Source organism: Pungitius pungitius, chromosome 16, assembly GCF_949316345.1.
Source record: "Pungitius pungitius chromosome 16, fPunPun2.1, whole genome shotgun sequence".
NCBI classification, from domain to species: domain Eukaryota; kingdom Metazoa; phylum Chordata; class Actinopteri; order Perciformes; family Gasterosteidae; genus Pungitius; species Pungitius pungitius.
The window spans coordinates 13,866,574-13,882,673 of NC_084915.1; the positions used below are offsets into that span (position 1 = coordinate 13,866,574).

Sequence of the window (16,100 nt, forward strand, 5' to 3'; positions counted from 1 at the left end):
CCGCCGCTGCTGGGAATATTTCACTTTTTTGCGCTGAATCACAAGCTGCCTCGCGCCAAAGGTCTCGCGTTACATGTCGCTCACTTTGCTCACTTTCATCATCAATATTCAGAAAAGGTTCAAGTCCTCGCTCTCCTCTCGTGCCCTCCTCCCCCGTGACTGTGTGCAGAATAATCTGTCCCTAATTCACCGCCTGTTCCACTGCTTGTTCCTGCCCCAGCTGCAGTGTTTTAAAAAAAAAAAATATTGTGGAAAAAAAAAAAGGAGGAGGGGTGATTGGGTTTTTCCACATCTGGCCTCAGTCCTAGATTCTAGTTTATGCCACAGCTGTTTCGATAAAGGTATTCTGTGTGCAATGTACCATGACACAGATTGTTCATGTGTTTTAATCCGTGTACTGCATCTGGCCCTAACCCTGCAGGACAGGATGTCCTCCACTACCTCCGTGTCTGCTATTTAAGATCCCTTATTCCTTGATTCCGATGAACTCTGACTTTCCTGTTAGCACGCGCCGTGTTTCTGTTTCCACGCTCCGCTCTTTCACTCAAGTGTCCCCCGCCTCCCCCCCCCCCCCCCCCGTAATTCAAAGTGATTTTGGAGACTCTGTAAATTGACTGGCAGCCTGTCCAAAGTGTCTCCTTACCTCCGCCCGAATGCATGCTGGGATATGCTTCAGTGCCATCAATTGACTATGAAAACGAAGAAAGCGGGGAAATAAATATGAATGCGTGGCGAGATACAGCTCACACACACACACACACACACACACGGCTTTTCTAACTTTGAGATTATCCTTTTGAGGCGACAAAGAACACGTTATATCATCGTGTGCACGGAGAGCCACTAAATAACCCCCGAGCGCTTGAACAAAGGCGTGCAGCCTCAGTGGGAAAGCTACTTAACCTCACTGGGTTAAATACAGCTCCGGCTCCATGTCCCTGAAGGTTTCCTACACTCTTTTCAAGATTAAGCTGGCGGCACCTGAGCAGCGACCGCAGCCTTTTTATAAACGCAACGTAATAAATCCACGGTCACACAGTTGGAGAATAGATACAAAGCACTTGCATGCCGGCGCTTCTATGTAAAAAAAATGTATTCGTGTTTTTGCTCATAAAGCAGAAAGCCGGCTCAAGGAGATGATATGAGGCAAGGAAATAAACCTAAGTGGCTGTGTGCTGCCAAGATGCATCTTCTTTCAATAAATGTCCTGTGTCACAATGGCCACCAGCTGTGACCTGATTACCGCTGTGTTTCTTTGCAGGTTCTCGAGCCCTTGCTGGAAAAAAAAAGAAAAAAAAGAAATGGCTTAACCAAAATGAAATATTTTAACAACAGCATGGTGCATTTGGATAATCTTGGGACTGTAATAAAAGTGTCACTTGTTAGATTTGGATCTTCCTTATTTGTGGTTATGCCAAATTGGCATTTCTTTATTGTTTTACTGCTTCACAGTAAACCTGTAAATCTCCAGAGCTTTATTATTTGTTCAGCAAGTTTTCATACATGAAATTGGACGAAATAGAAAAATCCGCTAAATAAACTGACTGACTGGAGATGAATAATAATCTGCTGTTCTGGCCTTGGCTAAAAGCCAGTAACATGAGGGTTTTATATGCAGATCCGTCGTATCGACGCCGTCCGCTGATGTGGATGTTTTTGCTCTCTGATGAAAAGGAAATTGTCGTTATCCTGGCCGGAGGAGGGGGAGGGAGGGGGGGGTCGGGTGGGTGATGCCAAAGTGATTGATAACCCTCCTCTCCAAGCTCAGCCCCTCAAATCTGTCCTGTATAATGCCAGGTCGCCATGGTTACACTTGCTCTTCACACAAGGAAATGGGGGGGGGGAGAGGAGGAGAAGAAGTATTTTCTCCTCCTCTTCCTCACCCTTACTGAGCCTTCCTGGGGGGCTGGAGAGGAGAGCGCTGACCGGCCCGTCGAGCGGTGGATGGAGAAAAAATATTGGGAAAAGAAACATATGCACCCCCCCCCAACCCCCCCCCCCCCCCGATGTCGAAATGTGGCTGAGCAGATTACCGCAGCAAACTCCTTTTCATCCTTATTAGAGCAACTCATTGTGATTTGCGCTCCATAATCACGGAGTGCATGCCAGAGGCCGCTCTGAACGCTGCTCTCTGCGATAATGACCTCTAGTGGTCTCTGTGGAAACCAATAAAAGCAGCTCTGACTCACGCTGACACTGTTTTGGAAAGATGTCATGGATGATGAAAGATGTCAAGTCTTTCCTCTTTTTTTTTTTTTTCTTCCGACAGCCACCGAGCCAAAGGAAGAGAAGTAATCAAACGCACACCTTGTAGGATTTACATAAACCCCCGATCATCCTCGAGGCCGAAGTTCATCTTTTATTTACAGAGTCTGAGCCAAGTCAGACAGACACAGTCTGCGACATAACCGGAGTAAACAGGATGGGATGTGTGTGTGTGGGGGGGGGGGGGGCTTAGTCCCTACCACCACCCACTTAGACCCGGAGTTGGGTCTGATGAAGGCCAGAGCACGTCCCAGAATCCCTCTGAAGAAAAAAAAAAGGTGTTTATATAAAAAAACTCAGAATCCAATGAATTAGAACCCTTTTCGGCAGTTGAATAAAGCCTTTGTGCATTCAGGATTGTCTCGATGCATTAATGGGACCTGATGGATGCCTGACCCACTTTGGTGATTTTATTCCCAGTAAAAGCAGACCGCAGCGGGCAGAGAAACCAACTTTTAGTGCCCCTGCTGGTGCATCGCCAATAACAACAACCAACATCCACTTCCCCAGAAGAATTAATTAATTGCAACTAATGAATGAATGAATGACTGTTTGGAACAGGTGTGATCAGTGTGATCAAGATAATACATTACATCATCACAGTAAAGCCACGAGCTGCTGCCATGAAAACACACCCGGTCATGTGATTTTACCTGAAGATGAAACAGCCCCTTAATTACATGAGCAACACAAGGTTTAGACAAAATAATGAAATCACTCCACAAAACATAATATTCTCGCCCCTTCTGTACTGTTAACAGAAGGTTAGTATATTATTAAGATTTTTTTGTTGCTAGATTTTATATTTGCATGTCTCCACACTGAGCTAAAGTAAACAGGCTTGTTAAGGACACCCAAACCCTCACTCACCTCCCAGAGTATATTTCCATCATGTGTTTATTTCCCAATCTCGTGCATCTCTGCCAAGTCGCTAAAGCCCCATCACGACTGCACTTTTTGAAACTTTGTTCACTCTGGAGACATTTATGGATTGTTTGTCCCACCTGCATCATTATTCTAATGTCGCGGCCCCTTTTCAGCGCTTTAGTAGAGTCGGGCCTCTTTAGTCATGATCGAACCTTACCTCTTTAAGCCGACTTTCTTCTCAGGGCCTGATGGGAGTCAACAGAAGCTTTTTTTTAAAAAGGTACCTTTTTCTACCCAGTGACGCTTCTAACGATGACTTCATTTACCGGAAGAATGCCTGCATCTTGGTTTACGGGACATGTTCACGCTTTGTTGAGAGGATTACGTGAGTCATTTCTTGAATCCGTAGCCTCAGGACATAATGCAACAACTGGGGGGGGAAATCCTAAATGTCATGACTGCACATAAAAACCATGTGGAGCAGCAGTTCAGAGACTAAACAATTAGCCGTTCCTCCACAAACAAACTCCATCGTCACTGTTCATCACCCAGTTACATACCAGTGTATTTCATTGTAAATGAAACCACTAAAACCACCACTGAGGTAACGTGAGACGGCAGCTTCACTGAATGAGATGGCAGCGATTCAAAGGGATTCCGTCCTGAAACAAGAACACCAGCCTCTGACCTTGCTGCAAAAATGTCCCTGCTGTTACAAAAAAGAAGAGAAAGAAATGGAAAGTGCGTCATCTCTGAGAATCCTGACTTTCTGCGTAGTTTTTCACTTGATGAGTTGAAAAATAAGGAACAGTTGCAGAAAGATCACTAAGAAATGTCTCCTACTCACTCTCTGCATTATCTTTCCGCTTTGTTCCTAAGGCAGAGGCTCCATGAACACAAGAAAAAATCAACCTCAGCAACTGATTAGCAGGTACATAAATACATACAAAATGATCGCAATGATGTCTTAAGCTCGCATTTTCGACTAGAAAAGAAAACTAATGATTGAATCCCAAGCACGTCTGAGCCCTGACGACACTAAATCCCCCCTGAACGCCTAATGTTGAAAAGCAAACGCCATGTACTCTGTGTAATCAGGGTTCAATTAGGATTCCTTCACGATCATTGAAAAAACATCCAAAGTTCCACAAATAAAATGTTTTTATTGAGAAAGAAACCACATTCATTTTGAATTAATATAAACCACATGTGATTGTGCTGTTCTAGTACCATCGGCAGAAATGCACTGCTCTGCTTGCAGTTCCCGTCAAACCTATTTTGTAGGTTTAAGGATTCAAAAGGATTTTTTGCTAAAAACAAACACAGCATTGTACGCCCCTGTTTTTGCATTTTGTCTCAAACTGGTCCGCACATGCCAAGACTTTCCTCTGGGTGTGAGGGCGACTGCCCTCGGGGGCTGAATGTGTGTCGCAAACTCAACACCTTTCAGGCCATTTCAGCCATTTCTCCCAATTTACAGAAGTCGTATGACGTCAAACTCTCAGACTCGGACTCTTATTCCTTATTATATATCGTCAGACTCTTAGCGATTGTTAGTAATGCAGCGGTGTGGTGAGCGAGGAGGAGGCCGGGAGCAGCGGAACGACTCCGTGGCATCAACCGGAGCAGAAAGGAATCAGAACGTGGCTGAGAGACATGCACATGCAAGCTTGTACACAAAAAACAAAAAAAAAGCTTCATACCAGTTTGAGCCAAGTCTGGGCTGGAATGAGACCAGCATCACAAAATTCTACATCCGGAGAAAAGGCTGAGACAGCTGGGAACACTCGTGCTCATCCAGTACGATGGCACGACTCACCCATCCAAAAGATGTCTAAAATACTTCATAATCAGTAGTTTCAGTCTCGTTTTGTGTGCTGTAGACTTCCGTCGTCTCTTTAGTACTTTAGGAAGATTGACATGACACATCTCAATGGCAATACACCAAACTATTTCATTTAAATACGGAATATAATACAGCACAAAATTCACTTCCAGTCTTTTCAGTACATCATTTCACTCCGTATTTAAATACTCTTTAAAACTTACAATGAGGGCCTACCTTACCTCAATTAAATTATTGTAACAGGACCGCAAATGATTGGAACCTTTGTCGGCCATTGTCTCTAGTCGGAAATCACCCTTTTAGTTGTATTACAAATAATATCGCCCTCATTAAAACAACCTACACTGTTAAAAGAAGAAAAACTAATTTGATCCTTGACAATAAAAAAAAGAGAAACATTAGCAATCTGTGCTCCCTGCTGCTACTTAATAAGTTAAACCCTGATTGGATTACTGGGGAACATGACAGCTGATGTTTTTGGAGAAACGTGGTCTTCCCAGATGTGGGGATGTGGGGACTGATGTGTTCATTTCCCCACAGTGTAACCGCCCCCCTCCTCGGACATTTCAACGTAACCCCCCCCCCCCCCAGGAGTCTCCTCGGGCGGAGTCCCGCCTCACTGTGCGTCGTGCACGGAGATGCCGGCCTCCCGTTTCCGCTGCCTCTTGCGCCTCCAGAGCAGGACGGCGAGGACGGAGAACAGCAGGAAGCCCAGGCCTCCCCCGACGAGTCCGGCCGTCAGGGGCAGGCCGCCGCCCGCGGGCCGGTGCTCCAGGCAGGACCCCCCGCTGCGTCCGGCGTCGTTCACCGACGCCACGCAAACCTCCGCCGCGGCGTCCACGTGGCCCAGCGGGCCGCTCCGGCGCTCCCTGGCGAACGTCCTCCTGTCTTCGCCCCCGACGCTCACCACGTACGCCGTGACGTACGAGTTGGGCGCGCACCAGCGAGCGACGACGTCGGACCCGTTGAGGGACAGCGACTTGAGCTCGGGGGCCTCCGGGACCTCGTTGAACAACGTGGAGCCTGGACACCGGCATCCGGTGGAGGAGGCCAGGGCAGCGCAGGGGACCTGACCCTCGAGACAGGTGTCGTAGGGGCATCGCTTGGAGGCGCCTCCGTTCGGAGGCTCTCTTTTCGGCGTTGAAGGTGTGGCGGGGGTGTGGTCGGAGTAGTCCTCTGTGGGGAACTTGTAGTCGTACTCCATCCCACGCGGGGTCTGGGGTCTCACGGGATCCTTCTCCGGGACTCGGGATGTCGCAGGCAGGGGAGAGGAACCTCTGATGAGAACCAGGCACAGGATCACCAGGGGAAAAGCCAAATCTCTGCTGGCAGCCATTGGACTGTTGGGAGATTATAGAAAAAAAATTCCATCAGTTAGCTGGAAAATGTATTTTTTATTTTTCATAGGAATGAAACGTGTCGGCCCCTTGGGTTTCCAACCTAATCCACATTTAGTTTCTTTTTATTTTTTTCCGCATGAAAGAGCCTGAACGAGGACAGAGTTATTTCTCTACGGATGCTCTGTCGTTTAGAGATTATATGACTGCAGGGAATAAAACAAATGGCTTAAATGTGAGCCTAAGTCTCTTGAAAACATAAACTGTTCCCTCTTGAGTAAACAAACGGCAAACCTGTGGAAATGTTGTATTTTGCGTTATGCTTGCCAATGATTTATGGTCCTGTAAACAAAGCTGCAAAGAATAAACCGCATTTATTTCTTTCTTCTTTTTTTTTTGAAGACTTGGAGGTACTTCACTTTAATTCAGCATTCCAGGGCGGTATTACTCAACAAGTCCACATGCCTACACACCCAAGATTCAACAAAGCCCAGTCAGCGCGATCCAGTTACAGGAGAGCTGCCTGAGCGGTTTCCACACTAATCCACGCACGAAGAAGCGCTCTATGCTGGCCATGCATACGGAGATACGAGCCCCATGCAACAATCTCCTGGTAGAAATCACTGTTCAACTGCATTGGAGACAGAGCAGGAGCCACTGTTGAATACTAATTCCCTCCCTGCTCTTTGTTTGTTTTGACGCAGCCCAGCTCTGTGCTGAGAGGGAAAACATGTGAAATGTGAAGAGATGATCTTACCTGTGGCTTTTGCGAAAGTTGGGTATTTCTGTGGTAAAAGTGAAGAGGCTCCTTCCTCCCGGTCTTGCTGCGTCTATTCCTCGCTCCACCTTTATATGCTGTTAGTCTCCCCAACAATCACCTCCTCCTTCTGCACCTCCCACAGTCCCCCCCCTTATTCCTGACCCTTCTGCTCCCCCCTCCTCCTTGCTAAATGGTCTGGTACTGTGAATGACTGTATACATGTGTGTGTGTGTCTGTCCTGTTAGCGGTATAACTGCAGTCTGCTATTGGTTACATCAGTGCTACTAATTTTCTGGCAAAGGAATTCCAGTCACATTCCTTGGTGGTGTGCAGGTTTTTTAGTGCGTGTCCTACTTGTTGATGAGCTCTTGTTGCCCTTTTTAGGGGCGGAGTGGAATTGAAAAGGATTGTGAAAGCTCTGTGTCAGGGCTTCCATTCATTGGAATTCATCATTGGTGACAGATGGCGGTGGCTCCAGACCGCACATCCCATTTCAGCCACGTAACCATCACCTAAATATAATGTATGACTTTGGTCCATACGTGAAAAGTGAGAGGACTTAAACTGTTGGGCATGTGTTTGCCAAATGGCCCGGGAATGGACGTGGCTGGACTTGTCCTTGGAAGGATTTACAATCTGTGAAATTGCCATGCGGGTACTTTTCTTTAAAAATAAAAAATAAAAACCCACCAGAACTGGATTAAAATAAGAGGTGAAATAAGAAGTGGTGGTAACCAACTTGAGATAACAACAACTTCAGAACAATAAAACTCAACTCAGCTCTTCCAGGAAAGAGATAAACTGAACAACATGTTTTTGTTGAGGTGACATGAAAACTTCTTGTGGCAGCTGTGGCTATAAATCCAGCTGTATACTCACATCTGGGCTGTGGTTTTGAGCTCATTCTGAAAAAAAAAAAAACGAGACCACAGTTAGTTCACATTGTCCTGAAGCAGAAGAAATGACTTCCGTCAGCGGCTGAGACACTCATTCAGAGTCTGCTTCAGTGAGCACGTCGCTTCACATTTTACTCACTGCGTGATCCTGGTTTTCTCAAATTCATGCTTTCTCTCTTTCATACGATTCTGCTGAAACCAACATGGTGAGAGGTGCAGCATCAGGATGAACTATTTTCCCCTCGGATATATGATTTAGTCGTATGGAATGAAAAATAGATAATTAATGGATATTTTCTTTCCACCTCGCCCTCTGTAGGTGAGAGAATAGAGCGACAGAGTGTGGGTGTGTGTACATATTTACATGCAGGGATGTGGGTTTACTGCGGGCTGCGGGTTGTGTTTGTACATTGCATCGGACTCTAATTTCATGTTAATGCATGTTTACGGTGAGGAGAGTCAGTCTGATCATTGTAAACATTTCATCCACAATAAGCCCATGACATAAAGCCACAACGGAAACTTACTAATAGGTTCCTAGGAGTGAGGCCGGTGTGACGGAGCATCGTGAGTGAGTCGGAAACCGACGTGAAGTCACCGAGTACGGCATTTTTCTGTTGTGACACAAATTCAAGCAGATGGTTTGTTACATAATCCCACAATGCACTGCTTCTCTTTGCCCTTGGACAGGTCACTTTTTCCCAAATTACCACGTGGCTTAGATGGGTTCGGTCTTTTTTCATCAGAGTGTGTGTGAATTCTATCATTTTTATTGATGAATACAAGAAGTTTATGTTTTTGTTAGATCTGGAGAACAAACAAAAAAAAAGAGTCTTCAAAGCTCACATGCAACATGTATGTTGGCCCAATAGTGCACATTTCACAAGGAAAAGATCCAGCAAATAAACTTTGTTCAACAGCTTTGGGGGGAAAAAAACATCTAAAGAGAGATAATTAACCTCCACCTTGACCTCAGTATCAGTCATATTAAAAGAGTCTATAGTGCCTCCTAGAGCCCACACATGATAAGAGACCATGTCTGTCTCTTTTCAGCTACACAACTGGGTGGGGGTGACAGCAATTAGTTCTCATGATGGATTGCACTGCGTCAATGGGCGGCTCATTTGCAAAGCAAAGATAATTCATGATACTTTTGGCCAGTTTCCCTGTGGGATAAACTAATCTAACCCGGCAGTATCCCACTGCGAGGTCGATGATCGCAGGTGCTTTCACTTTTTGAACCCCGGATGTATCATTTTAGATTGAAAAGAGCAAAACCTCATGTTCTCAAATGTTGACATCTTTTCTGCCATAAGAAGAAAAATAATGAGATAAATTATAATGTACAAGACAGAACCACAGTCTTCTTAATCTATTTCATTTATATTCATATTTTTTTATTAGGTTATATTGGAAAATAATTATGAATGTCTCCTCTCTGCCTCCGGTCGCTGCACAAAAAGTCATCCTCAAGAATAACACTTGTAATACTTCTTCACAAAGTTGGTTTTAGTTGAGGTTAAAGTTGACCATTTGGGTCCAGTTATAATGTTTATGGTGACTAGCAGTTATTAGATTTAATTTACATGTCACCAATGGTATTAATTCCATATTTTTTGTTTTGAAAGAATTATTCTATTAAAAGAAAAATCATGAACCTGGGCCATGTGCACTTTAGTGTACCGAAGCTCACTGCCCATAGGCTAAGTTTAGCAGCATGACTCATCCACCAGAATGAGACATAAACCATATTTACATGGAATGGATGAGGACAGGCTCTTCAAGGCTGAAGGAACACGGACCTCAAATGCTCTTCCCTGTTGTGCAAATCACAACAGTTTTCTGCATCATTTAAAATGAGTAGCCATTTCCAGCATTTATCCGCTTGAGCACTTTGATCACAAAACAGCTAAGATAAAGATGAAATGTGATTTATGGTTGCAGCATGTTCAGGGCTTTATATCTGGTCTTCTTTGGCTGCTATTAGTGTATTTGCTTGTTTTGTTCTGTGTTGCAGTGTAATATTAGTTGCTTGGAGTCGTTTATTCTGATAAAAAATGTTGTTGTGCTTCTCCATGTTATGTGTTGTGCAAGATAAATATGTTGCTACATTTGTATCATCCATTGTGTATCATCAATAGATTATGTTTATCTTTCCCATCTTCGTGTACATTTGAAGAAAATGTATCAGAATAAAAAAAGCCAGTCTTGGTACTTTTTAAAAGAGTGAATGTGGGGTTTACAAAGCACATCTTATTATTTATGAGCCGGCTTGAAACAAACTAAACATTTTAAAATGCGAGATTTATTTGAAACAGATATCTAGATATACAACGTTGTATTTAATCAAAGATGATGATGACCCACTGTAGAGATTCTAATCACCTCCAGTCAACGCCCAGGGATCATCGACGTGAGGACCTTCTCTAATGACGTCATAGAGGCGCGACAGGCCTCAGCATACAGCGTTCTGCCGAGTTCTGGACAGAAGCGCGAAATGGGTGAGTCGCAGCTGGGGGCCATGGTATCAAAGTCTTTAAACATTACATTACGGACCTGAATATCGCCATTAAAGACCACCAGCACGTTTCACCCACAGAGCCACAGTGTTTGCAAGAGTACGTCTTTTACCGACGCCCATTGCTAGTTTCAAAGCTAACGGGTGGATGTTAGCTAACCGAGTCAGGCCCAGCAAAGAGTCGCGTCCCCAGTTGATTGTTTTGGTCATTCACGGCCGTTTATTAACAGCGAATGAGGCAGATGTGATTAGTGTCACGTGACTCATTGCTCGAATATTTCCCAGAAATTAAATTTCCATTAATTTATGCAGTTTGTTAAAACGTTCAATCTAAGCGAAGCAAGTAATCGATAGCTAACTGAATTAAAGCTAGCTAGCAACCTTACAATCATGACTTCCAGGAGAGCAGGATATGCTGGCAGCATGGATTCTTCTCCCTCAAATTCTGGAAACCGTAAACAAAGTATAATCAACATTCCCGATAGGACTGTGGTAGATTCTTGTTATGATCGCAAAGCTGATAAGCCCGGATACGGAGCATCGCAGGGCAGCATCACCATAACGTCCCTGAAATCTCGTCTCGCCCCGACCATTCAAACGGCCATGTCCGCTGCCGTTGATACTCTGCTCGGTGAAGTGGTGCTCGTGCTCAACGAGACTCAACAAGAGTTGCTGCACAAGGAACAGGAGAACGAAAGACTTAAAGTCCGTCTCGAAGTGTCAGAGAGGGAGCTGAAGACGTTACAGGAGTGTCTGTGCAGTGCTCAGAAGCTCATTGACCAGCTGCAGATCTCCTACACCGGCACCCAGTCCATCAGCCAGTCCGTCTTCGCCCCGTCGCTGTCTTCCATAGCTTCGATGACTTCGGAATTGGAGCGGGACCACCAGAACAGCCGGAATGTCAACGGAGCCGGCGTCGACCTGGGTCTCAGTGGCTCTGTGGACGATTCGCTTCACGGGTTTGAGCCGAGGGATGACTACAAAATGTGCCAGCTTTCAATCCAACCCGACGGCTCTGTGACCAACCACGCTCTGGACTCCTTCGCTTCCAACACATCACACATGTGCTCCGATTCCGGCAGGCCAGGTAGATATTCAAAGTGTACCGTCTGTGTTGTGCTTAATGTGGTCTTCCTTTTGACGGTGTGTAATGGCATATTATATAATCTAGTAATGCTGTTACTCTGCCTCTTTCTCCTTGTGTTAAGATGAGAGGGAGTCTCGGGCATCTGGGTTCGACATTAAAGAGGAGCAGGGACCCACTTCAGGCTCCTGTCAGCCCAGCAGGAAGGAGCCGGGGCTGCGTAATGACAACAGAGCCGGGGAGGGGGACCTCGGCTACGGTCAAGTTGGAGGAGAGGGAGTCTCCCAGCGTTCCTTTACTCACCCGCTTCGTCACCAAAGACCTGTGCGAGAATGCGCCAGTGCCTTGCAGCAGGGAGGACTCGATGGACAGAAACAACTGGCCAGGACTGCTGGGGGCGGCAGAGTGGACAGCGTTTCACCGGGCAGGGCCGACGACTCTGCAGGGCCTTCGGCCACCGACACAACTGGGGAGCCTTCATTGGATCGGCCCCACCACTGCTTGGAGTGTGGAAAGACCTTCCGTCTGATCTCCAGCTTGAAGAAGCACATCCGCATCCACACAGGTGAGAAGCCTTACCCGTGCACCGTCTGTGGCCGGCGCTTCCGCGAGTCCGGGGCGCTTAAAACCCACCTGCGCATACACACGGGCGAGAAGCCGTACTCTTGCTCCGAGTGCGGAAACTGCTTCCGCCACTTGGACGGTTTGCGCAAACACAGGCGCACACACACCGGAGAGAAACCCTACGTGTGTGCCATCTGCGGGAAGCGCCTGAGCCGCCTGCAGCACCTCAAACACCACCAGCTCATCCACACCGGCGAGAGGCCGTGCTGCTGCCCGTTCTGCAACCGCAGCTTCAAGGAGCCCGCGGCGCTGCGGAAGCACATCCGCACGCACAGAGAGGAAGGCGGTCACATGGGGATCGGCGTGAGCGAGGACACAGACCCAGACGCCTTGGATGACATTAACAACCTCCACCCGGCAGCTCCGTCCCCTCAGATGAGGTTTGGGGACTGGGGCCCGGAGGAGGATGACAGCTCGGCTGTGGACTGTGTGTAGGGCTCGATTCAGGAGAAACCATCACCAGAAACCATGGAATACGGTGGATAAGGTCTTCTCTGTTACTTGCTGTTGAAGTAAATACCCAAGCTATATATAACTGTAGCCTTGGAGATTTATTTATATCTGGCATTTACAATGCATTACACACCTAGATAAAAAAAGAGATTTAAAATATTTTCCTCAACAGTATTTCTTTTCAACATTCAAAAAGGAGCAGCAGGAGCAGACAGGTTATTCTTGGCACAGGGAGCTGCTGGTTTGCTAACTCCTGGCAATAATTTAGAGAAATTGATGGCAGAATTGGAAACAAGCTGTTGCTTCACTTTAAAAATAGAAGTGCCTTGAAAAAACCAGCCGATTTGCTGCTGCTGCTGTTCAAGATACTTCCTACCTGCATTTTAATCTCGACAAATGCTACATCACAACTCTGATCCGAAGTGTTTATTATAGTTTCACACTTTTAAAGAGATTGGATTTTCGCTATTCAGTTTTTGTTCATGCATGCTTTTGCCAACACCCTGATCTGCTCAAATAGCTGGAGGTGGATCTAGGGCTGCATTTTTTAAATTGAAATTGCAATCTGGCCCTCTGCATTTTTTTAAATTGCAGAAGGTGCATATTTTTTATGGAACATATTTGCCAAGATACCCTTTTACCTTTTTAGTATTGTGCTGCAGCGCGGTCTATCCCTTTCACATCTAGTTTTTTTTATTTAAGTTTGGGTATTTTTGACACTTTTTATTAACTCTAATAACATTCGGTTTATATTGTTTCCCCTACCATGATATTAGTGGGGCGCCCCACCCCTTGAAGGACCATATATATACAGTGCCAGATCACAACAGGATTCCTTTTTAAGGTTAACTTTCCTATAGAACAGAAAATGACCTTTTACTGTAATGCAGCCTTTAAAGCTATGAAGAAACACTTACACAATAGTAATCCTCTAAAAGCTGAAGATGGTATCATATCCGGATTTTGATACATTGCCCGGCCTTATATTGCAACCCCACAGATGTCACCACTATTATCTCAGTTATGGTTAATATCTCCAAATCAAAGAGGGTAGCCTCTTTTGTAAAGTCTTCATCAGTAACACGATCTCGAGCCGCTCAGACAAGTTGAAATGATCCGTGTCGAGCATTCGCAGTGATCTGTGTATTCATCTGTGGTTTAAGGCGTTGAAAGAGGGGCGTCGTCTCATCAACAGTGTGAACTCTTCACGGTTTCTCCAGTCTTGGTTTTCATCCCTCTTTTACAGATAATATCTTAGCATTCCATGTTCAAGCTGCTACCGTTGGTCTGGAAAGCTTTCCTGTTGGTCCGGACCTGTATTGAGGGTTAAATGTTGACCAGCCACTCTAGCAATTGCTAGAGGACAGATTTTGGTGCTCGCATGTGCATTTTCTCTGGCGTCCATTGCCTCCCGGCGGTTTCTGTACATAAGAATGTAGTTTTAGCCATTTTATCCGGATGAACGAGGGTTTAACATTTGTGAAAAAGTAAAAGTGCAACAATAATCATTTTTAAAAAGTACCGTGCTATGGAAACATCAGTATGCTAACATGCAATGTAAATATATAATATATATATAAACTCTAATTTAAAATCTCTGGGGTTGTTTACCATGTTTACTACTGTAAGGATCCCCATGTAACTACTCTATGTACATATGAGTAATTTAAATGGCACAAAAAATGTAAAATATCTGTTACCGTATACCCAGAATATCTTGATCCCGTATAAATATATTTATTGTTTTTCGTATTGCATACAGAGGGGGCCTTTGCATGTAGGTTTAGATCAACATGGAATTTTTTCTGGAAAAGTCTGTTAAAATGTGAAATGAATTCTTTTTTTTATGCATCTGATTTCAACACATATTCCCCCAACATCCCATATATTCTGTTACCTGCTGTAAATGTTACTATATTAAAGGGCCTTGTTTAGAATTCCATTTTATGTGGCTGTTTATTCCATTCACGAGAGGTTCCTTTTGTAAAACCCCCCACTGCACTAAAAAGATCAAATCCATCCACATTCCAGCGATCGCTCACAGCCAAGGCTCCAATAAATGCTCCTTGGGCCCCTTCCCAGTGTGATTGTGACACATCTTATTGGGATTGTTGCAGTGCCACGTGCTGTGATGTTTTTGGTGTTTCAGCGGCGCAGCGATATCCAAAGCAGCTTCACACGGCCAACCTCGTGATTCAAGAGATCGCAACTTGTTGAAGCATCCAAACGAGTCACGACAGCTACTTGAAGGACATCAGGTGGAGAGGGAGAAGTTCTTCTCCTCGGCCAAACATCTCTCTGCTGGTGTTTCCCAGTCAGTCAGTAGTTACTCGGGGGATGAAACTGTTGATGCCTTTTATTTGACATGTGCATTTTTGGCAATACGGAGTTTTGCTCGTAATGGAGTATTTTTAAATCGTGCCATTGATGGCTTTTTTTTATCCAGCTTGTGTAAAACATCTGTTTATTTCTCTTTCCTTTTGTCATGATTATCTGATGCATTGAGTGAAACTAAGGCCTAAGCTTTCATAAAGGAAGTGATTATCTCACATCTTATCTTGAGGGGGGGGTCTATGCCTGAGCGCCAATGTGTTTGCATTGTGTAAGTGTGTGTGTGTGTGTGTGTTTTGGCAGCCGATGATGCAGTGATGGCGAGTACCAGAGGAAGAGAGAAATGTGAGAGCGGCCTGTGAACTCTCTGCCGGCCCATGCGGTCATTTCCTCAGCGACTGAAAGTAAACACTCACTCTTTGGAGCGGAAGTGACTTCACTCTCTCTCTCTCTCTCTTTGTCTCTTTCTCTCTTTCACAGCTTTCCCATGTGTCCCAGAACCACGGCTGCCCACCGGGAGCCCTAAAGCCCAGCGGTTTCACATTTATAACAGTTAATTGCGGGTTGATCAGCATTCTCACTTCTGCCAGACTTGAGTCGCAGGTCAAAACGGGAATGAATTGAGAGTCAGCGCATAGCTTTACATTAAAAAAAAAATATATATCTATATATATATATATACATATATATATATAGATATTATTTTCATTGAATTTAATTGGTTTGACTAACCTATAAACGTTTTCCACAATTTCACCCTTTTTTTCCTGAAGCAAGATTTTACTACAAAAATGGTTTTGGTATTTTTATTTTACTTTTTTTGGTATTAAAAAAAAAAAAACCTTTTGTACAGTTCATCTATCATCAGGAAAAACACGGTCTTCGATTTGATTTGATTTTTTCCACCTCTCAACATGTAACCCACTTGTTGCTGTGCTGTGCAGATGTTCCATTTAGTATAAAAGGAATAATCAAAAAGCACATGTCCACCTGGTTGCTTCTTTGCAGCTGGAGAGAAACTGACCTCAGCGTGACCCGGATGACCTTCAGCAGAAAATGTCCACTTTTGGGGACTATTTCCAAAACTTTCCGGAAGAAAAAGTGACACAGATACCGGAT

The 16,100-nt window shown here is 44.9% G+C and overlaps 2 protein-coding genes across 2 annotated transcripts; one reads left to right on the plus strand and one right to left on the minus strand.

Annotated features, from left to right (window-relative positions):
- Positions 1–4,262: 4,262 nt before the first annotated feature.
- On the minus strand, positions 4,263–7,917 carry LOC119214973 (leucine-rich repeat neuronal protein 4). The gene is made up of 2 exons (XM_037466681.2): positions 7,073–7,917; positions 4,263–6,318 (listed from the first exon to the last, which is right to left on the minus strand). The coding sequence occupies exon 2, from the start codon at positions 6,312–6,314 to the stop codon at positions 5,595–5,597; it is 720 nt and encodes a 239-aa protein (XP_037322578.2). The 5' UTR covers positions 6,315–6,318; positions 7,073–7,917; the 3' UTR covers positions 4,263–5,594.
- A 2,472-nt stretch (positions 7,918–10,389) lies between these two features.
- On the plus strand, positions 10,390–14,521 carry si:ch1073-224n8.1 (zinc finger protein 37). Its single transcript, XM_037466677.2, has 2 exons — positions 10,390–11,576; positions 11,698–14,521. The coding sequence occupies exons 1-2, from the start codon at positions 10,880–10,882 to the stop codon at positions 12,630–12,632; spliced, it is 1,632 nt and encodes a 543-aa protein (XP_037322574.2). The 5' UTR covers positions 10,390–10,879; the 3' UTR covers positions 12,633–14,521.
- The last annotated feature ends 1,579 nt before the right edge of the window (positions 14,522–16,100 follow it).

Bases quoted from the DNA above. Each gene is read 5' to 3' on its own strand.
- LOC119214973 (XM_037466681.2), bottom strand. From the start codon at position 6,314: ATGGCTGCCAGCAGAGATTTGGCTTTTCCCCTGGTGATCCTGTGCCTG.
- si:ch1073-224n8.1 (XM_037466677.2), top strand. From the start codon at position 10,880: ATGACTTCCAGGAGAGCAGGATATGCTGGCAGCATGGATTCTTCTCCC. The intron at 11,577-11,697 runs GTAGATATTCAA...CCTTGTGTTAAG, and splicing joins CTCCGATTCCGGCAGGCCAG to ATGAGAGGGAGTCTCGGGCA.